The 21,883-nt window shown below is 43.7% G+C and overlaps 2 protein-coding genes across 7 annotated transcripts in view; both read right to left on the minus strand.

The window, feature by feature from the left end:
* The window catches only part of ST3GAL3 (ST3 beta-galactoside alpha-2,3-sialyltransferase 3), a 205,732-nt gene extending 190,471 nt beyond the window's left edge, over window positions 1-15,261 (minus strand). For 2 of the 3 annotated variants that reach the window (XM_061122150.1, XM_061122151.1), the window contains exon 1: window positions 15,148-15,232. The gene's annotated coding sequence lies outside the window, so the exon portion shown is untranslated. Of the gene's footprint in view, window positions 1-15,147 lie in introns of all 3 variants that reach the window. The other variant, XM_061122149.1, reaches the window with a different exon arrangement.
* Window positions 15,262-17,372: 2,111 nt separating this feature from the next.
* KDM4A (lysine demethylase 4A) overlaps window positions 17,373-21,883 on the minus strand; it is a 40,409-nt gene continuing 35,898 nt past the window's right edge. For all 4 annotated transcript variants that reach the window (XM_061122153.1, XM_061122155.1, XM_061122152.1 and 1 more), the window contains exons 20-22: window positions 19,179-19,298; window positions 18,787-18,879; window positions 17,373-18,644 (exon numbers count right to left, since the gene is read on the minus strand). In XM_061122153.1, coding sequence (XP_060978136.1) covers window positions 18,504-18,644; window positions 18,787-18,879; window positions 19,179-19,298 — 354 coding nt within the window. In that variant the 3' untranslated portion in view covers window positions 17,373-18,503. The remainder of the gene's footprint in view (window positions 18,645-18,786; window positions 18,880-19,178; window positions 19,299-21,883) is intronic.

Below are 21,883 nucleotides of genomic sequence, written 5' to 3' on the forward strand. Positions count from 1 at the left end.
AATAAAAAGAAAACTAAACAGATCCATGCAGAGAATCTGTTTTTTTCTGGCTGCGGGAGCACACCTGGCCTCCCTGCACAGCCACAAAAAGCATGCAGGTTAAGAGCCGCAAATGCTGACAGCCAGCTCTCTTCAGCAGGCAGAGGGAATGCAGCAGTTGGACTCATCCCCTCCTCAGGCGTTCATCTTAGCTCCAAGAAGGAAATGTCTCTCTTCTGTTCAAAGCTTATGCAACAAGCACCAAGTGCCAGGGATTATTACAAGGCATGGAGGATACCAGAAAATCAAATTTAGACTCTGCCCTGGAGGAGTTTGACTTCTCATTCCCCATTTGCTCCCACCCACCACAATCTGATCTGGCTTCTGCTCCTGCCTGTTGCTCAATAAGTTTACCACTGACCACTTAACTGCCAAAGCCACTGGACACCACAGTTCTCCCATCACTTGACCCTTCTAAACCATCTGAAACTATTAGAGAGTACAGGGTGGTGGTAAGAGCTCTTTCTTGCCCTTTTTACTTTAGCAACACCAACTCATCTTTTAGGACTCTGTTCAAGTCTTATTTCCTTCAAAAAGTTTTTATTAAACACTGTCCAACATTATGGCAATCTGTGCTCCGGTAACACCCCATGCTTACCTCTGTCCTAGCACTTGTAAAATATCTTGTCTAAGGAATTAGCATATAATCTGAAAGCGGAATATATAACTTAGGTCTATGAATCACCTATAGCTAACAGCACAGCACCTAATACATAGCCTATTCAAGAAGTGTTTGTCTAAAGATCAAATAAATGAATATATTTCTAATTATATTCCAAGTCCAGATACAATATTATTTGCTCACATTACAAAAATATATACTAAAGACACAATCTCTGTGTGTGTGTGTGTGTGTGTGTGTGTGTGTGTGTGTGTGTGTGTGTGTGTGTTTGTGTAGAGAGAGAGAGATGGGGGTGGGGGGAGGGAGGGAGGAAGAGAGAGAGCATAAGCAATTTTAAATGTAGAGAGAAGCTTGAGGTGCCGTATGTCTGAGTTTTTCTTATATTCTCATCCCACAGAGAAGGAAATGGCAACCCACTTCAGTATTCTTGCCTGGAGAATCCCACGGACAGAGGAGCCTGGCAGGCTACAGTCCATGGGGTCACAAAGAATTGGATAGGACTGAGCAACTAACACACAGATATATACCCAAGACAATCTCATTCCACTTCATTTACCATCCTTATGCTGACTATCCCAAACTTGATATATTCCATCCAGATAGAAGACTTCTAAATTCCATTTCCATTTGTTGAACTTCTGTTTTTTGGGGTTTTCCGGCCACACTGTCCAGCTTGTGGCATCTTAGCTCCTCAACCATGGGCTGAACCTTGGCCCTGGCAGTGAAAGCCCAGAATCCTAACCACTAGGCCACCAGGGAATTTCCTCTATTTAACTTCTATATCACCATCGAGATGTTTCACAGATGTCTCAGACTTCCCCAGTAAACCCCCTCTTTCTCCAGTGTGTTCACTATCTCACTAAAAGGCAACCCCTTCACAGGGGGCTTCTGTGAAAACCTGGAAATTAACCTTGACACTATCCTCCTTCTCACTCTTACCCTCCACATACAATCAGTCATAAAGCCCTATGAATTTTACCTCTTAAATACTTCTTGAATCCATACATCCCACTATCTTCACTATATTTCAAGTCACTATAATCTTTTGCTTGGACGATTACTACAGCCTCCTAATAAACCTCCCATCTCCATTATTTCAAATGCAATAAACGTGACATATTACACTTTATAAATTTAAGGTATATAGCATGTTACTTTGATACATTTATATATTGTAATATGATTGCCATTTAAACAATACTTACATTACATTATAGCACAATATTATTTGTCTGTATTCATTACACTGTACATTAGCGCTCTGTGGGTTTACTACTTGCTGCAAGTCTGTACCCTAAACCATCATCAGTCTTATCCCCCCATCCCTCATCCTCCGGTAACTGCCATTAATGCTCTGGTTTTTCACAGGTTTGCTTTTTAGATTCCGCATTTAAGTGATACTGTGCAGCACTTGTCCTTCTGACTTATCTCACTGACCATAACGTGCTCAAGGTCCAGCCATGTTGTCACAGACGGCAGGACAGCCTCCTTTCTCGTGCCCAAATAATATTCCATTGAGTGTATGTATCACATCTTTTTAAAATCCATTAATCTAGAGATGGGCATTTGGGTTATTTCAATATCTTGGCTATTGAGGATAATGCTGTGATAAACAGGTGTGTACATATAATGCATCAAAATCCTGTTTTCAAAAAAAAAAATCCTGTTTTCATTTCCTTTGGGTACTCCCATATCCATTCTTGATCCTCTTCAATTCATTTTCCACATAGCAGCCAATGTGAATATTGTTTCATTCCCAGGTTTAAACTTCTTAAGTTTCCCACTGTCTTCAGGGCAAAGTTCCAAAGCCCTGAGCAGGGCCTGTGAGACTGGTGAATCTGGCCCCTGCCCACCTCCCCTCCCATCTCTCCTGTCGTCTCTTACAGCTCACCTCTAGCAGTCTGCAACAATGAACCTCGTTCAGTGTTCTGAACTTGCCATGCAGTTTCCTAATGGCAGGCTGAAGCCTCCGTGACCCTACCACTTCATCTAGCCAACTCTCACTCAGCCTTTAAGTCTCAGATGAAAAGTTAATTCCACAGGGAAGCCTTACCTGTTTCCACACTTTAGGTTGGGCCTCCCTGTTAGAAATTCCCACAGCACATATATATCCCTATCCATTACATAGTGAGCTTAAAATCATGAGTATTTACTTATCACGAGTAATGTGCTTAAAATGTATATTCTGGCTAATCCAGAAAGTGAACATGTCTATTTTATTCACCACTGCATTCCTGGTAGGTATTCAAAAACCTATGTGCTCACTGACCATGTGTTCAGTCACTCATAGTCTGCTCAAAAAAAGGTACAAAAGGTACATAAATCTAGGTTATTTTAATTAACCATAAAAATTATATAAAAATTTGAACTCACTGAAACAAAATACACCAAACTCTTGTCATTTGTAAAACATCCTACAATGTGGTTATTTTCTAATCTATGCCTAGAGCAATTTTTACTCTGAAATGTTAGAATTTTGCTGACCTTCAAGTATCAGGCATAATGAATATGAACTCAGTTATTACAAAACTACATGGAGCAAAACCACAAAGTATTTCCTGAACATATCTCCTGTGAATAATTTTGAGGCAAGCTAATTAGAAGTTATTACGTCCTATTTATTATCTGGGCTTCCTTGGTAACTCAGACGGTAAAGAATCCACCTGTAATGCAGGAGACCTGGGTTCGATCCCTGGGTTGGGAAGATCCTCTGGAGAAGGGGATGGCAACCCACTCCAGTATTCTTAGAGAATACCTGAAGAATCCCCATGAACAGAGGAGCCTGGTGGGCCACAATCCATGGGGTCACAGAGTCAGACACAACTGAGTGATTCAGCACATTTAGTACCTAGCTTCCTGAACAAGTTACTAAAAAAGTCATCGGTTTTTTAAAAGGTTTTGCTGAACGCATACCTCCTTTTCATACTATGCATGGCTAAGCAGATTTAAGTAATTAATGTGCAATACATTACAGAAGAATACTGCAGAATTGTGTATCTTCTAATTGCAAGTCAGTGCAAGGGATAAACTAATATTGCTAATATTCATATAGTGCCTACTGTGGACTAGCCAGAGTTCTAAAAGTTTTGTATGATTTAACTCACTGAGTCTTAACAATCCTACAGGATTATCATTCTCATTATACAGAGAATAAACTGAGGCACAGAGAGATAAAATTCTCTAAGATCACACAGCCAGTAAGTGGCGGAGTGAGGATTCAAATTCAAATGATCTGCCTTTAATCATGTAACTCTTCACTTGAAGAGGCTTTATGGGGACAACAGAACAAAAATGAAATAGAACCAGTACAGAACCTAAATGAGAGTGGAAGAAAGGAAGGGGGAGGGTCAAGGGGAAGTGTGGTAAGTGAAGACCACACAACAGAATAAAACTATGTCACAGGACGGTTACAGATTACAGATAATAAACAAAAGTTCTCCAAGCGCTGCCCACTCCCAGAAGGTTCTATAAAACAAGACCTAGAGCCAAGATTAAAGGGAGAGCCTTACGGAGAAAATACTAAAACACCATTTTTAAAATAAAATTAGCACTCAAGTGCCAAAAGTGAAGAAAGAAAAATAATACCAACACAAAGCCTCAATGAAAGAGAACAATTAAGAACTGCTAAAAACACAGTAAGAGTCATGAAGGCCCTAGTGGATAAAAAATGAGCAAAATAAAATGAAAAATAAAAATTTTAAAAATATTACCAAAACGAATCCAAACCCAAACCCAAAAACACAATAGCTGCCACAGGAGATCCAGTGTAGGTATAACTAGTGTCTGAAAAGGGAACCGAGCATACAGAACAACAAAAAAAGATACACAAACATGGATAATTAGAGAGAGCTGGGCTGACACAAAGATAGAGTCCCAGCTCTCCAAGCCACAACAGCCAAGGTAGCAAGGAAGACCTGAAGATCTCCAAAGGGAATTAAAATGCTAGAAGCATGCTGAGGTTCTGATTACCCACTGTGTGAATTATAGACTTATTGCCTCTTAGCTTCAAATTTAATCTTTCTGCTTGCTCTGTGAAAATGGATCTGGGCCCTTAAAGTATTTTCCTCTTGCCAGCTGACATGATGTCAAGCTTTGAGGAGGGTGCAGGAGAGCCGTGGATTCTGGGTTCCAGTGTGTTCCTCTTGGTAGGCTCCTGCAACATACAGGACTTTTCCAGGGGACAGCAGTCAACAGGGAGCAACAGCAGCCAACAGCTTCTCTCGGCACTTCTCCTGAGCAGTGTAAGAGAAGTAACAGAGTGCCTCTGGTGAGACACCTCTCTGTAAACAGCATTCCCCAGCCCCTGAGAGGCAGATTTCCGGGAAACTCCACCCTGCAGCATCATAGACACTCATCTGTAATTCAAGGATTCATGGGGGTGTCCACTATACCAAAGTCTGAATCTCAGCCTGCAGTGGGCGTGCAGCAGGTTGGAGAGCTCTTTGTTGGGCATGCTAGCTCAGCCCAGTGGTGGCGGCTGCTCCTTAGACCTGTTTATTATATTCTTCAGCGTTCTCTTTACTTCATATGACAGTTATTTAGATATCATTCACATGATGTACAATTCAACCATTCAAAGTATACCTTTCAGTAATTTCAGAGTTGTGCAAACATGACCACAATCAATTTTAGAACATTTCTATTACCCCCAATTGATACCCTGTATCCCCTAGCTGTCATCCCCTACAGACCTCCAGCTCCAGGCAACCACTAAACTATTTTCTATTCTATAGAACTGGCAAATGTTTACAGATATTTCAGATAAATGGAATCAAACAATAGTGACAGGCTTCTTTCACTTAGCATAATGTTTTCAAAGTTTTTGCATGTCAGTACTTCGCTTCTTTTTACTGCCAAGTAACATTCTACCATATGGACATACCAACATTTATTTAACCATTTGTCAGATGACCGACATTTGGGTTGTTTCCACATTTTGGCTGAACAATGCTGCAATGCATATTTATGTAGAAATTCTTATATGAACATAGGTTCTCATTTCTCATGGGTACATTACATGTAGGAGTAAAATATACACAGGTTATATGGTAACTCTATGTTTAACTGTTTAAGGAAATGCCAGACTGTTTTTCAAAGCCACTGTTCCATTTTACATTCCCACCAGTGTATGAGAGCTCTGATTTCTCCACACCTGTGCCAACACTCCTTATCATCTGTCTTTTTGATGACAGCCATCCTAGTGGGTGTCAAGTGGCATCTCAGTGTGGTTTTGATTTGAATTTCCCTAATGACTGATGATGTTGAGCATCTTTCCATGTGTTTATTTCTTTACTTTTACTAGCTAATCTCATGTTACTCTAATTCACTGTTAAAGTTAATAACTCTTGCAGTAAACTTTACCTACTCAAAGTACATGGATTCTCTCTTGATTGGACCTAGACTCATATAACATCTGTGGTAACTGACTTTCTGAATAGAAATTAGATGTCAACACCAAGGTGTCAGGGCTTCCTTGGTGGCTCTGATGGAAAAGAACACACCTGCAGTGCAGGAAACCCAGGTTTGATCCCTGGGTTGGGAAGATCCCCTGGAGAAGGGAATGGGTACCCACTCCAATATTCTTGGTGGAAAATTCCACACACAGAGGAGCCTGGTGGGCTACAGTCCATAGAGTTGCAAAGAGTTGGACATGACTGATCAACTAACACTTTCACCAAGGTTTTAAAATAGAAGAGAGAAAAGTAAAGCTGAAAAATACTCTGTCCCTGCTCAGATGTTCCCTTGAGAAGTTGCTGAGGAAAAAAGCCTCAGGAAAAGGGGTAAATATCCAAGGAAACAGAACTTTCAGTTTTGAATGTTTTATTTTTTTGTTGTTGTTACAAAAAAAAAAAAAAAAAGTCTTTCTGAATAGGAGCTGTTTGGTTTAATTAGGTTTTTGCTTATTTGTTTTAATGGTGTTCAGAGGACAAGTTTCTAGACATAATTCTTTATTTGGAAAAGTTGACTTGAATAAGTCTTGAGGAAATTCAACTGGAATATTTGAAAAGATGACCATGCTTCGAGCCAGTTGAGATAAAAGGGTGGGGACTGGTGTTGAAGATGGTTAGAAGATGGCATTGTGTTCAGAAAACCGGAAGCAGAAGGGTGCAGCATGGGAGCAGCCAAGAAGAGAACTTGCACATGGGCATGGCTGTGCTCCAGGAAAGCCTGCAGGCCTGTCTGCTGGCCCTTGCTGCATGTGGTATGTGGACACACAGGATGTAGCCAAACCACAAAAGCAGAAAAACAGGTATGTGAGTTCTAAAACTTTAAATTTAAGATAATGCTTTCTCTGGTTAAGGAGAGAGGGTACCAGGGAAAAGTACATAAAGTGCTTTTATTGGAACTGCCAAGTTTTGTTTAAAAAAAAAAAACAACTGAAGCAATGTGGTATACTAAGATTTGGTATAATGATATTATTTGGTATAATGGTATTATTTGGTAAATAATGGATATCATTACATTGTTCTGTTCCTGTAGGTATAAAATACATCATTAGAAAATATGAGATAAATGTCCCCTTTCATTGCTATTATGTCTCTGAGACTTTAGGTGTCTTAGGCCTATGTAGTAGTTCCATATTGTTCATCAGCTCATATCTTTTCTTTAAAAGGGTAAGAAAAGAAATATAATACTACAGAATAACTATGCTAGAACCATGCTGGAAGCTATGCCATCTTATCAGCCAAGCAGAAGCCATTATTATACATCTGAGTAAAGCAGAAGGAACACAGTGTGACACTTGCCCTTGAGAACAGTGTGATGCACACAGTTAAACTGGTACAGACATTATGAGGTGGTGGAAATTAATAACTGTCCGTGAGGTCTCAGAAAGGCTTCAGTGAAGAAGCTGAGAGAGATGCTTAGATGCTCTGCTAAAGGGGTAGAAATTAATCCCACTGGCGATGGAGAACCAGTGAAGGCATTAAGAAGAGAAATGACAAGATCATATCTACATTTTAGAAAGATCATTTGAGTAGCAATACAGAGGACAGCCTGAAGAAGGCCAAGCAAGGGCAAGAGGCATTTGTAACAGCCCAGACCATCTGCTGTCATAGAGAATGAACATCTCAAAGGCACTCAAAATAATTCACGGTCACAAAAGAAAATACCAGAACTCCTGTTAATAAACTTATCTGATATTTAACTTCAGTGGACACTGGCCTCCTCAAACAACCCCTCTGTCAAGACATTTTGGGGCACATGAGGGTCAGGAAGAATCCTCAAGAAGTGTGAAACTTCCACAGCATGGGAGGCAGTGGTACCATCACTTACCATCTGCTTTGTGGCGTGGTGCAGTTTATGAAATACAAAATGGCATCAATGTGGTTAATTTCATAAAAACTGGATCCCATTTTAAATAGGACCATAACTAAACTTGGCAATGAGATGGTCAGTAACCATGAAACTCTTGTGCCTCAAAGAAGTTCTCTGCTTATCATCTGGCCAAGCAAGTATGCACAAGATATCCAGAACTTAAAGGGCAGTTGTTTATTTTTCTTTTACAAATATTGGTGTTCCAAATCTTTTAAACTTTTCTGGGATGGCAAATGTCTGTTAATTGTATGGCACCTAGAAGATTTTCCCAAAATACACACATCTATCCTTTCAAGGTGAAGAACATGTCTTAACAAAAGCTGGAAACTAGTTTGGTTCTTTTTGGGGCGCGGGCAGGGGGGCGGGGCTTGAGTGCATTTTGAAAACAGACATCTGGCAATGTTTCCATCCTTACGTTCTTGTGTTGCCAAAAAGATGTAGAAATGTCCATTATAAAAACTCTCATGTTTCCATGTCAGCAGTTCTCAAACTGTGGTCTAAGGACCCTAGAGAGTTCCTAAGGCCTTTTCAGTGGATCCATGAGTTTAAAACTATTTTCACTGTAATTCTCAGACATTATTTGCCTTGTTCACTCTTATTCTCTCATAAGGGTCCAGCACAGTTTTCAAGAGGCTGTAAATATGATGACATGTAACCAATCACTGTCCTCACAGCTAATGTGGGATGTGCGCTAGTGCATTCTCGTGACTTAAAATCTCAGTAGTTTTTAATACATTAAATATCAAAACACAAACCCACAAAATAAAAGTTCTTTGGGGTTTTGATAATTTTAAACTTATAAAGTGGTCCTGAAATCAAAGACTCTGAAAAATCAGTGCTATATACTTAAAATTTAGGAATAGAATATTGACATCCTGTTTATTAACATATTTCAAACACAAGGTTTCCATGGATTTTTAAGTCATGTCAGAAACACATGAACATGTCTTCTATCACTTTGTAAATAAAACCAGCATCAAGGAAAAGAGAAATTTACTGACATATAGATGAATTCTGTAAGACAAGGCGATAGATAATATTTAATTAGAATAACATAAACTATGTAGAAGTTCATAGGGGAGGAACTCCTGTCAGCCCGGATAATCAGGGAGAAGCCAAAAGGAGAACAAATTAGAATTAAACCTCTATTATCATCTTTACAAATATATTCAGAAGAAGACTGAGGAGGAGCAAAATTTCAGGGGGACAGAGTCACAATGATGATGGCAGGCTGAAGGAGAAGAACATGTATTTTAACACCCCAGGCAGTGAGCACATTATAACATTAGTGACAAGAGTGTATGCGGATATATGTGTCACTTCTGGGTGAGGGCTGGGAACAGCTGAATAAACATATACAATTTGTTGGCATTTAAAGAATGTTTAAATTGGTATGGTATTCATATCGACCAACTCTTCTTTTCCTGATCTTAGGATAATTCCCTCATGCCCAACCCACAAAATTCAGCATTTCAATCATTTAAGATGTATTAAAAAAAAAAAACCAAAAACATAATGTTGGCAGTGGTTATGTCCAGGTGGTAGGAATTTAGGCTAACAATCACTTACCATGAACCAGGGAATATATTAAGCATTAAGAATCTTTAAACTATTATTTTTATTATAAGAAGTCCCTTAAGTGTCTAACAGTACAGGAGCAGGCTTTTTACATCTATTTGCTCAAATACTCAGAACCTTGCAAGGTAGGGATTTTTTAATCCCATTTTACCAGTTTGAAAAACCAAGAGGACACAAGAGGTTCTGAAGACTGTCCAAGGTCACATCATAGACATTGGTGAAGCCATGATGGAAACCCTTGTCAGCTGACTCTACCCTCAGGCAGGACGTGTACACACCCCTCCTACTACTGCAATAGCCTAACTGGGAACCTTCCCTCCAGCCTCACCTTATTCTAAGCTCTCCTCATCCAGAGGTATTTTGATTCTGTGTAGCAGACATGGCACTATGGTTGCAAATCTCACAATTTTCCATGGCAGGGAAACAGGACATTCACTCCTCTGGTGTCTCCACACACACTGACCTTCCTAAAAGGCAAAGCTATAAAGTTATCTCCCACTTTCAAGTACTTCAGTGGCTCCTCCTCAGTCAGGATAAACTCCTGAACTCACAAGCCTTCACAGTCTGACTTCTGCAGCCTCCACACACTCCCCAAACAGACTGTTCTCTTGCCATTCAAGCATCTTCAGGATGCAGCCACACTCTCTTGTATTTCTAGGTCATTACACACATTGTTTCCTACCTGAAAAGTCTTTTAAACCTACATCTACTCAGCTAATAATTAGTTATCCGAGACTTAGGTAGGTGTGAGCTTCTCTGGAAAAATCATTAATTATATTCCCTTTGTGACATCAGGTTCCCTTTTAGGAGATCCCACAGGAACCCCAAACACAGCACAGTACAATGTATTCTAACTGCTAGTTCACTGGCTTCTGGTCCTACCAGACTACAGGCTCCTTCAGGCCTGGGATATGCCTTTTGTATCTGCAATGCCATGACCGAGCACCAAGGCTAGTAGAGAGCTCATGTTCAATAACTACTTGTGGGATGACTAAAGGACCTAGTACAGTAGAAGAAACAGACATATATACAACCAAGTAAAAAATAAAACAGGATACGCGTGAAAATAAGAAAGATGAGAAAGAGTGTGGCAGGATGCCAAGTAGAAACGGGTAGGAAAATCTGGGGGAATCCTGGGATTTCCTTACCTGATTTCTCAGTTTCTTCAAATCCTGCAGCTGCTGCCAATGAATATCATGACCATGAGTGCCTATTCTGAACGAGGTACTGGGCAAAGCACTTTACAGAAAATGAACTCATAACCACCCTATGCATTTCACTGATGAGGAAATTCGGACTCCAGAATCAAGACACGGGCCCAACGTTAGACAATCAATGGCAGAAGCAAGATTTCAATCCTGTTTTCATTTTTGGAATTCTCCAGGCAAGAACACTGGAGTTGGTTGCCATTCCCTTCTTTGCAGATTCTTTATCATCTGAGACACCAGGGAAGCCCAAAAGTGAAATCTCCTCCCCAAATACTAAAGTTTGATAGCTTTGAAGTGAAGTCGCTCAGTCATGTCCAACTCTTTGCAACCCCATGGACTGTAGCCCACCAGGCTTCTCTGTCAATGGGATTCTCCAGGCAAGAATACTGGAGTGGATTGCCATTTACCTTCTCCAGGGGATCTTCCTGACCCAGGGATCGAACCCAGGTCTCCCGCATTGCAGGCAGATGCTTTAACCTCTGAGCCACCAGGGAAGGCCTTGATAGCTTTAGTTAAACCCAATTAAACCAATAAGGTTGAACTAGGATCTTTTTAACCATTCAAGTAAAAATGTACCTTATTATACACTTTCTGGCTTCTTAAATTGTGTATCTTGAATAAAACTTAATTATTTATGGATGCTTCAGGACCATTCCTGAATTCATCTCTGAGGGTGCCGTAAAATAGTAATGCCATAAGGAATAACTGGAAAATCAGACTACTGTCTCAGATGGTAAAGAATCCACCTGCAATGTGGGAGACCTGGGTTTGATAGAGTCACCCGTGTAATCCTGCTGGACATGTGGCACGAATGAGAAGTCAACCTTTGTTCTGTTAAGCCACTGAAGTCTTAAGGGTTTCTGTTAATGAAGCCTAATCCAAGCTACCCAGACCAATAGATCAGCTTTCTCAGTAAAGAACTCTCTCACATAAGTAACTTTATTTACATATTTTATGATAAACATTTTGCTTGCACAAAGAATTTTCTTTGCATGTGTCTTGGTTCAAAGCTATGTTCAATTTAAAATATATTTACCAAGTACCTACTATGTACAAAACACTGTGCTAGAAGATAAAAATAATTCCTGTCTTGAAAAAGTTTCAGTCTTATGTTGGCAATTGGGGCAAAAAGGCAAATTCTAGTGTTATAACTGTTTAAAGCAGGAACTAGTCCCATGCCTTTTCATACTGTTCATGGGGTTCTCAAGCCAAGAATACTGAAGTGGTTTGCCAGCCATAAAATCCAAAGATGCTTACTCCTTGGAAAAGAAGTTATGACCAACCTAGATAGCATATTAAAAAGCAGAGACATTACTTTGCCAACAAAGGTCCATCTAGTCAAGGCTGTGGTTTTTCCAGTAGTCATGTGTGGATGTAAGAGTTGGAGTATAAAGAAAGCTGAGCGCTGAAGAATTGATGCTTTTGAACTGTGGTGTTGGAGAAGACTCTTGAGAGTCCCTTGGGCTGCAAGGAGATCCAACCAGTCCATCCTGAAGGAGATCAGTCCTGGGTGTTCATTGGAAGGACAGATGTTGAAGCTGAAACTCCAATACTTGGGTCACCTGATACAAAGAACTGACTCATTTGAAAAGACCCTGATGCTGGGAAAGATTGAGGGTGGGAGGAGAAGGGGACGACAGAGGATGAGATGGCTGGATGGCATCACTGACTCAATGGACATGAGTCTGAGTAAGCTCTGGGAGCTGGTGAGGGACAGGGAGGCCTGGCGTGCTGCGGTCCGTGGGGTCGCAAAGAGTCGGACATGACTGAGCGACTGAGCTGAACTGAACTGAGCTCCATGCCGATGGCGAGAAAAGCACACAAGAGTTTCACAAAGAGAGTTCCCATCAAATGGCCCTGACAAATGTGTAAGAACCAACAATTAGAGATTCCAAGGAGTCATTTAGGACAGAAAAAGCAACAAGAGCAAAGACAGTGAGCACAGACAACAAAGAGCAAACAGTTCCAGACTTGGAAAATATTGTAAAATCAAAGGGAATAGCAAGAAATGAGTTTACCCATACTGCCCAGACCAGGGTGGGCTGTGCTTAATTCAAGAGAAGTAGGAAGCCATTAAAAGCCTAGGCTGGAGGTGGGTAGAAGGTTGGTTCAAGGAGGAGGGGATATATGTATACATATAGCTGGTTCACTTTGGTATATAGCAAAAACTAACACAACACTGTAAGGCAATTACACTCTAAAAAAGAAAGACAATAGATAAGAAAGAAAATGTATAAGAAGGTATAATTCCAATGATCTTTCCACAAAAGGTAATTATATGATGTTAACTAATTTTATTATAATAATTTTACAACACATATCTGTATCAAATCAAAATGCTGTGTGTTTACATGTGTCAATTAAATCTTGATAAAGATGGGGGAAAATAAATAAAAAATAAAAGTCTAGGCTGGGGAAATGAATTACCTAGAAATGATGATAGTACATAGGATAGATGAAAGGAGGCAGGGGGGAAGTTAGAGAGTTTCTGCAGTAATAAGAGGGAGTTATCAATGGCCCCAAATCAGTATAATGATGATAGGAACCAAAAGAAGCAAATACTAGAAACAGTGTGCAGGCTGTAGCAATAAAAACTGACAACCAACTTAACACATGGGGGAAATAAAGGGAAGGCAAGAATCAGTCCTGAGGTGCAGATCCTAGGTAGCTGAGAGGACCATTATTCTAAATAGCTGAGGTTACTCAGAAAAGTGACAAGGGCAAATAAAGTGCTACCATCTGTTTTTCTAATAGCAAGCTCCAGTTTCATCTGAAGAACTACTTCTTGTTTACCCTGTGCTTTACTCCCTGACTTGACACCATTAACCTTATCTCCCACTTTTTCCAATAAGAACCTCCTGGAAACACCCCGGAGTGTTTTGGGTTCCCCTCTGCCACTTTTCGCATCCTCACTTTCTCATTTCCTCAATTCTCCTTTCTCATCATCACTCATGCCTACCTAGCTGAGTTCACAGCTCAACTCAAGCCTCAGTCCTCATGTAAAACCTTCCTCAAACATATGGATTTCTCTTTTCCAGAGTTTTCATAGTACCTACTATCCTGGAATTCTAAAGACCATATTATTAATGATCATTTTCCTGTGTGCCCTTTATCATCAGAACAAGTCTCATACAATACAGGTTGTGAGATCCCCACAGTAACATTGCCTTGCACACAACATGTACACAATACTTTATTGATAATCCAAAGTAACTGAGTCTCTAAGAATATGCACATCTTTTTTCATTAATAATTTATTTTATTAAATCATGATTAGACATGTGAAACAGGGAGATTTCATCACTTAATGTTTCAAAATATCCTTAAGAATCTTTACTCTTAGCAACTGCTATTGCCTTAAGAGACTGAATACACCATTTCGATCATAAATTTTTGTGCCAGCTTCTTTTGAATCTTTTTGACTTGAAAATATACCTAACGCTTCAATGATCAGCACTCCAAGGTTATTCTGATTTGGGAATAACCTAATTTTCCATGAGGTTTATTTACTTTCAGGAACCCAGTAAGTGCTTTTTAACCTACCTTCCTGTTCAACTAGTATAGACCATTCAAAGTGTATCGACAGAAAAGTTTGTAAGTTGCTTGTTTGTTACAAAATAGCAGCTGCCTTCATTGGTTCCTCTCTCAATTAATTACAGTGATTCAGTTCAGTTTCTTTCCTTCCTCCTCTGTGCGGGAAACACAAACATAAGTGAAGTCCTTAAGCAATTATAAAACGAGCACGCTTACAAACAGGAATTCAAAAATATTCGTGGAACACTATCCTAATCAAACCTGATCTTATCACTAAGATATTTCCTCCTGCAAACAAAATCAGACAGTAAACAATCGGGAGAAGTGCCAGGGGAAAAGAAGCAAGAGGCGTACTTTGTCAGTCAAGTTGACCCGGGTTCCCGGAACATTTGGCAGCTGGTAGAGCAATAAGCAATGACAACCGCTACCCGTACGCTGCTGATCCCACTCAGGTTTTCCACTTTTCCTTGCTCTTCCCACAGTGAAGGCCCGCCTGACCATGTCCCTCCTCTGCACCAAGGTGCGCAGCGCTGCGGGGTCCTCGCGCGCAGGTGACCTAGACCGCTCGGTCCGAGTCCAGCCGTCCTCTTCCCAGAGGCCTGGCAGCCCCTACCGAGGCGAGGTCTCCGTGGGACCGAACTCCCGCCCCGAGCCCCCAGTTTGAGCCGGATTTCATTATTTGGAGACCGCTGGGCCGCGCGCGACCCTTCCTTCCCCCAGCACCAGCGCGCTCGGGCTCTGCGCCCCGGCGACCCGTAACCTCGGGTAGAGGGGGAGGGGAGGGAAAGGGTGGCGGCGACCGTTACTCCAAAGACTACCCGCCCCGACGCGCGCAGGACCGGTCCTTACCGCAGCGGGAAGGGAGGCAGGGGGGAGGCGGCGCCCTGGACGAAGCGGGCGGGAAGGTGGGGTCGACGGCTTAGGCGGGGGCGGCAGCCGCGGGGGACCCCGGCGGGCGCCCACGACGCGGTGGGCCGCCTGGGCGCCGCCATAGTGGGGACGCAGCCGCAGGCGGAGCGCGCGGCCGCGACCCTGGGACGGCGGGACCACCAATCCGGCTCTCCGCCTCGGCGCCCTCGCCGGGGGTCGGGAATTCGCGGCCAATCGACGCGCGGGAGCCAGGCGGGGCACCGGGCTGACCAATGCGGGGCTGCGCTGAGAGCAGTGGGCGGGCGCACCCCAGAGGAGCCCGCTATCACAGGAGCCCCGAGTTCTGCAACCCGCCCATCCCTCTCCCCTCCGCCCCGCCCCGCGCGGACCGGGGCTGCTGGCGGGGCGGGGAGTCAGTCCTGCCGGACCGACGCCCGGCCCTGCTGCCTCCGCCCCGACGCTCGCCCCTGGTTCCCCGGAGCCCGTCCGCCGCCTGGAGGAATCCTCCACCCGCAGCTTCACACCCTGGAGGGTGCCCGTTCGGGATGTGGGTTTCTGACGGCCGCAGGGCTCACGGTCCGCCGAGATATTCCCTCGAGAGCCTGTTCTCGGTCGTGAGGGGGCCAGGGGTCCACGGTCACTCCACGCCGAGGGACGCAGGCATCCACCCCAGACCCAGACTAAGACCCGAGGTTGTGGGCGACTCTGCCCAATCCTGTGTAGTGGGTGGGTACAGGGGTCGCTGGCTGCCCTTAGTACTTTACCGCCTGACACTTTACAGTTTCTATTCCGGGACCTATCCGCCCCATTTCGTCTACCCGTCGCAGCTCCGGAGATCCCAGCTTTCTCTCACCCTCCTGGGGCACAATTTAAAACACAATTACCCCTCGCGGGAATTTACGGGAGAGGAAGAACTGTGCGGCTGCGATCTTTGGTTGCCAACCCTGAGACTTTACCTCACCAAACGTGGGCAGTTTGTTCTGATAAAAAGGCTTCTCAGGGGTGACCGGTGAGTTGGCTGGGCCTGACTGCAGGCACGAGGGCCTGTTCTGTGGGACTTGAATTTCATCACCTCTTTAAGTTTCCCAGGGGATTATTACATTTGACCAAAACAAAAGTTTCTAGAAAAATAATCAGCTGTTGAGAAAGAACTGCTGGGGTTGCACCAGGGACTTCCCTGCCTGTCCTGCAGCACGGCTGGGGATGGTAGGTCAGTGAGAGGGAGGGAGGTCCCAGACCCTGCCAAGTCTGGAGAAAGGTTCCTTTCCTCCAAAGTTGTGTGTTCCCAGGGCTTGCCAATCCATTAAGGCCTGGCTCTGTCCATTCTCCCCTGGGAATCCTTGGGTGTTGGACAAAAGAGTCAACCTCCCTTTCCTTGGCCCCAGGAGGAAATTGGCACAGAAAAGTATCTTTGAAACCTGCTGCTCCTCCTTTCCCCACAGACACCAGAAGTGGCAGCTACCTCCCAAGCCCCAGGACACAAAGCAGCATTGAGTTGCTGAGCTGACCCAAGAATTTCCGGCACCTGGCCAGAGCCAAGAACTAGACCAGCTGCAACAGCTCTGCTGTGCCCAGTTCACCAGTCCCTCCCTGCCCTGCTGCTGCTCTATCCTTGTCCACCTGGACCTCAGGAACCCACTGCTGGTCAAAGGGACTGGGTCATCCTCCAGGGAGGTGTCTCACCAACTACAGGCAGATCAGAAAGGTTTCAGGACCCAAGGGAAGGGGGATGGGGGGCAATTTCTTGCTCTTCAAGCACCTAAAATGTCCTGCCTTCTTTCAAGCTGGTTCTACAGTTTTTATGGAACAGACACTGGTATAAACTTATACCTGCTCAATGAAGTTAATAAGTGGGGTTGAGATGAGATCAAACTCAGTTCTTTCTACAGGTTGTGGAAGTTCTCCCTCTATTAGCTTTTCCATCCCATCTCTAAGGCAAGAGAAGTAAAAGGACGTGCTCTCGGCCAAAGGGCCTCTTCTCCCCAGGTCCCCATCACACACAGCCAAAGGACCAGTACTTAACAAAGAGTCCATCTCTTTAGGAGGGCCTTCAAGAGCCTCCTTAAAATGCATGGCCCTGCTCCAGAGCCTGTGGACTCTAGGCACACTCCCAGCCTGACCCTGAGCCATCAGGCTCCTTGGGGCAGACACAGCCAATCCTCTGCTCAACACATTTTATTGCTAAGGACAAGGTGATGCACCAGTTTTCAAAATAATTTGGTTTATAGCGTTCATACGTAACAAAAAAACGGGGAGTATTATAAATCTGATTCTTGTATACACAGGGTATAAGTGTGAAGCCCTCCAATCCTGGGCCCAGGCAAACAAATTCATGAGGAGCAAAAACCTGTTTAACCCCTTCAGTGTTGCCCTCCAGTCCCGCCCCCACCCCCGAAATCAGCTCCCTCCCACCCCTAGACCAAGGGGCGTATCTAAACCTGCCCCTGGCCTCCAGTGGCCCCAGTTCATCTTAACCCTCCCAGCCCCTGCATGATTGCAATTTTCCATTGACAGAATCACTCGCCAGGCTCTGCCTGCTTCCATTATTAGATCTCCCTTTGGATTATTCCCCACCCACACCCTCTAATACTGTCCACAGGCGCTCTGTGCCCCAAGTGATATGGGAACACACACCCATGTTACCCTATCTTCTTCAAGAGAGGGTAAACAGCTGGCTTAACTCCTCAGCACCTCCATCTCATCACTGCAGCTTTGCCACCACTCCCTTGAGGCAGTTCTAGGGACAGACAGATGCCACAGCCATCTCCAGCCAACCCCTAGGGGCCCTTACTCAGCTCAGCTGAGGGCAGAATTTCACATTTTTGTTGCCCTGGATAGGCAAGGAAGAAAGTAAAGGCCAGGGGCTGGCAGAAGCTGGTCCAGACCAAACATACATATCAACGCACACACACACACCCCACACACACACCCACACCCACACACATAAATACAAAAGGGGTTAGGGGGGCAAGCACCAGCACCTATGCCTAGTTGGTGCAGGTGATCGTTAGGAAGCTAAGTCCGAGGCCAGGAACAGGGTAACCAGCCCAGCCAGCACTGTCGACCCACTGCAGACCGGGGCCAGTGCAGCCATAGCATTCCAGTGCTTAGCCCATCAGCTGGGAGTTCATCGTCTGCTGCCACATGTCCAAGAAGGGCTCATCCTTGCACTTCAGCAGAATGCGATGAGGGTGGGGTGAGAAGATGATGGGGTCGGTTAGTTCATTCCTTTTCATTTTACAATTCACTTTAGAGTTCCAAGTGTCTGCTGTGCTGTGGAACCCCAGAGTGCTTTCGCCTTTGCTGACTGGGACTCTCTCAGCTGCTGGAAGCACCTACTCCATGATGGCCCGGTATAGTGCAGGCTCGATGTAATCTTCCCGGTACCTTGAGTTGATAACTCGTTGCCGTTTCTTCTCCTGCTTAACCTCTTTCTCCGTGAAAATCTCATTGAAGCGCATGTCTGAGGCTACTGACTATAGAAGAATAGGCAAACCAAATAAATGAGCACTGTGTGGCCAATGCCCCCACCTCCCGAAGAAAAAACAAAGGGTCACGCCCTGGCTTTCTTCCCTCCCTCCCAGAGGGGAACCAAGGACACACAGAAAACACGCTCACCAGTCTAGACTTGACTCTCTTGGGAAGCTCTTCATCCAGCGTGTACACGTCATCTCTCTTAACCACAAGCTGTGAGCCATCCTCAAACTCCACCTACCAAGGAAACAAAGGCCTTAAGCTAAGATATCCTGTTGCTCCCTGGTCCACCATGCACAGTGGCCATTTCCTGCAGACACAGGAAGGGTTTAGAACACTGAAGCAAGGCCTGCCATGTCTGAAGTCACAACCGGCAGACTGGACACAGGGCAGCCCCAGCTCTGAAAAGCATTGTGACGGATACCTTAGGCTCTCCTCTCCCAAGAGCAAGGACTTGCCCCGCCTCTGGCTCAAGAGGAAACACTGAATTAACCAAGCACCAGCCTCCCCCCATCCCCAGCAAAGCCTTTGGTTACCTGGTACATCTGGATGGGGTGGGAGGCCACAAACTTGGCTCCATAGACTTGGCCATCTGTCCATCTCACCTGGACTACTTCCCCTTCAGCAGGAGGACCCAGCTGGAGACAGTCCTGACTCTGAGGGAACAGTAAGGAAGAAGGGTGAAATGGAGGTCCATTTGAGAGACCTGCTTAAGTCCTCATCTACCTGCTATCTCTGCTGGCTGCTGCTGTTCCAGGTGCAAAAAAAGCAGCTATAATAAGCTTAATAAATGTAGAAGACAACTACCATCATCAAGAACCTTTCTCATGTTCCTTCAACTGTCTAAGGGACAGGGGACAGGGTTCTGCCAAGAAGAAATACTCAAATTGTACTCAACTATTTTAAGAGAGGGGTTCTTAACAGGAAAGTAATAAAAGACCACCTACCATGGGACTTGGCAAAAAACTTTAGCACTATGACTACCTGCAGAAGGGGGCACCCTAAGGCTGGGTGGAACCCTCGCTGCATTCCCAGTAGAGAGCCTGTTATATAATTTGGTCAGTGTGTGAGCATGCTCATGGCAGCTGAATCAAAGGTCTGATGGGTAGAAATGGGAGAAGGTGCTTGGGGAACGTGGCCCAAAAAATACACCTTGGAGCAGGAATGGGACAGAGTCTAAAATGCCAAATATCTAAAATTCCAACTGCTCTTTCCAATTTCCACTCATGACAAGAGGAAGGTTCTACATGCCAATTCATTTATTGAATAGAAATGACTTTATACTGTATTGCCAACTCATTATTGACCAATTACTCAGTAACTCTACTGTGTTATGAATTCAACAGTTAAATAGAAAGCACTGCCCCACAAAAGAATCTGAGGTGGAAGTTTTAACTGGTCAAATATCTGATCTTTGATAAACATTGATCTTTGATAAATCACTTAAGTTCTCAGATATTCAGTTTTCCCTCCGATAACAGCAGTTCTCAAAGTATGGTCTGCACACTTTAGGGAGATTCCTGAGCCACGGGCAGGGAGCAAGCAAGGGCATGATAATTTTCATAATAATATTAAAACATTAGTCTCTTTCACTGTGCTGACATTTTTGCAGTGATGGTGTAACACCTAGAAAGTGTGCAATTGCTGGCACCACAGGACAGATCGAGGCAACAACCCTGAGGTCTACTACTTGTTACTACATTCTTAGCCACTGTGTACTCATGATTTAGGAACAAAAGAGAAAAACCTGTAGCCAAAAAAACAAAACAAAATCTGTAACCACATAACAATGTCCCTTTGATAAAGCAGAAAAAATTATCTTGTTAAACCACAATCTTTAAGTACATGTGTAAGTACTCAGAAGACATTTTCTGTTGCACACTGAAGCATGATGTCTGTCCTGAGAAAAAGCACAGGGCAAGTGAGTTGTAAGAAGTAACTGCTTTTTTCATGAAACACCAGTTTTATTTGAGAAAAAAAAAAGACAAACAGGTTATTCAGACTTGGGTACTGGCAGACATCTTGAAAATGAATGAAGTGAGCCTTTCATTTCAAGGAAAACGGACTGACAGTACTGCCAGTAATAAAACCTAAGTTTTCAAGCACACGTTATAATTTGAGAAAAGTCGTATCACCACCATGAGCTTGACGCTCCCTAAAATTTAAAGACTTTTCTGAGATTTGTGCTACAAATGAAAGTGGTTTTTTGGTACTGTATGATAAAATTTAACACTACCTGAAAGATCTGCATAGCCCATTACACCAACATGGATGAGGGTTCAAAATCACGCATGGGTGAAAGATCCATTCTCAGTGTAAGACAGACCAACAGAACTTAAGAGAGTATGCTCACCAAGCTGCCTTCAGAGTCCACACTGCAGCTAACTGTTAAGGAACTACTATCCAATGAGGTTTGGTGTAGTATCAAAGTAGAATGAACACAATCATCTGGAAGGCTATTTAAATACTCACTTTTCCAACTGCTTCTCTATGTGAGACCAGGTTTTCTTTATACACTTTAACCAAAACAATATATTTCAACAAACTGAAGCTGTGACATTAAAGGAATTTACAAAATTATAGAAAAGTGGCACTCCTCTAATACTTTTTGTTTTACTTCAAGTTGTTAAAAACAATGGACTGTTTCAAATCAATCTCAGTTTTAATTTCTACTAATAACAAGCAAATAGAAAAGCACGAGCCTTGTTGATATCACAGGCAGGCGAGGGTTAAGAGACATAATCCACATAAAGCTCTTTAGGGTCCTCAGTAATGTCTAAAAGAGTCCTGAGAGTTCTCTAAGTTACAGATACCTCCTGCTTCTCAGAGCTGGTATTACCCAAGTCTGACAGAGACCCGAGTCAAGAACCTAGCCCAGTGCCTGCCAAACTGGAAGAGCATCACAAAGCATAGCTAGTCTACTGCCACAAACACACCTGATACCATCTTTACTGTTAATACATAGAAGTCTGCCTTACAACTAATGAATGGACTTTTAGCAGCTAAGTTGCTAATGTGTGTGGACGTGTTAAATGAAGAAGTGGCTTCATCCCACTATGTCAGTGCTCGGTCTAACATGAAAAGGCTGGGGGTTGGGTGGGGGAATGGGGACAGAGAGACGAACAACAGGGGAAACCTGAACTGAGTGCTGAGTCCTGAGCCTTAAAACCTAGGACTAAGTCCAGGCAGGGCCTCCAGTGTCTCAGGTGTTGGTAACACAGTCAGGCCAGGCTTATCTCCA

This window comes from Dama dama, chromosome 20 (genome assembly GCF_033118175.1).
Source record: "Dama dama isolate Ldn47 chromosome 20, ASM3311817v1, whole genome shotgun sequence".
Lineage (NCBI taxonomy): Eukaryota > Metazoa > Chordata > Mammalia > Artiodactyla > Cervidae > Dama > Dama dama.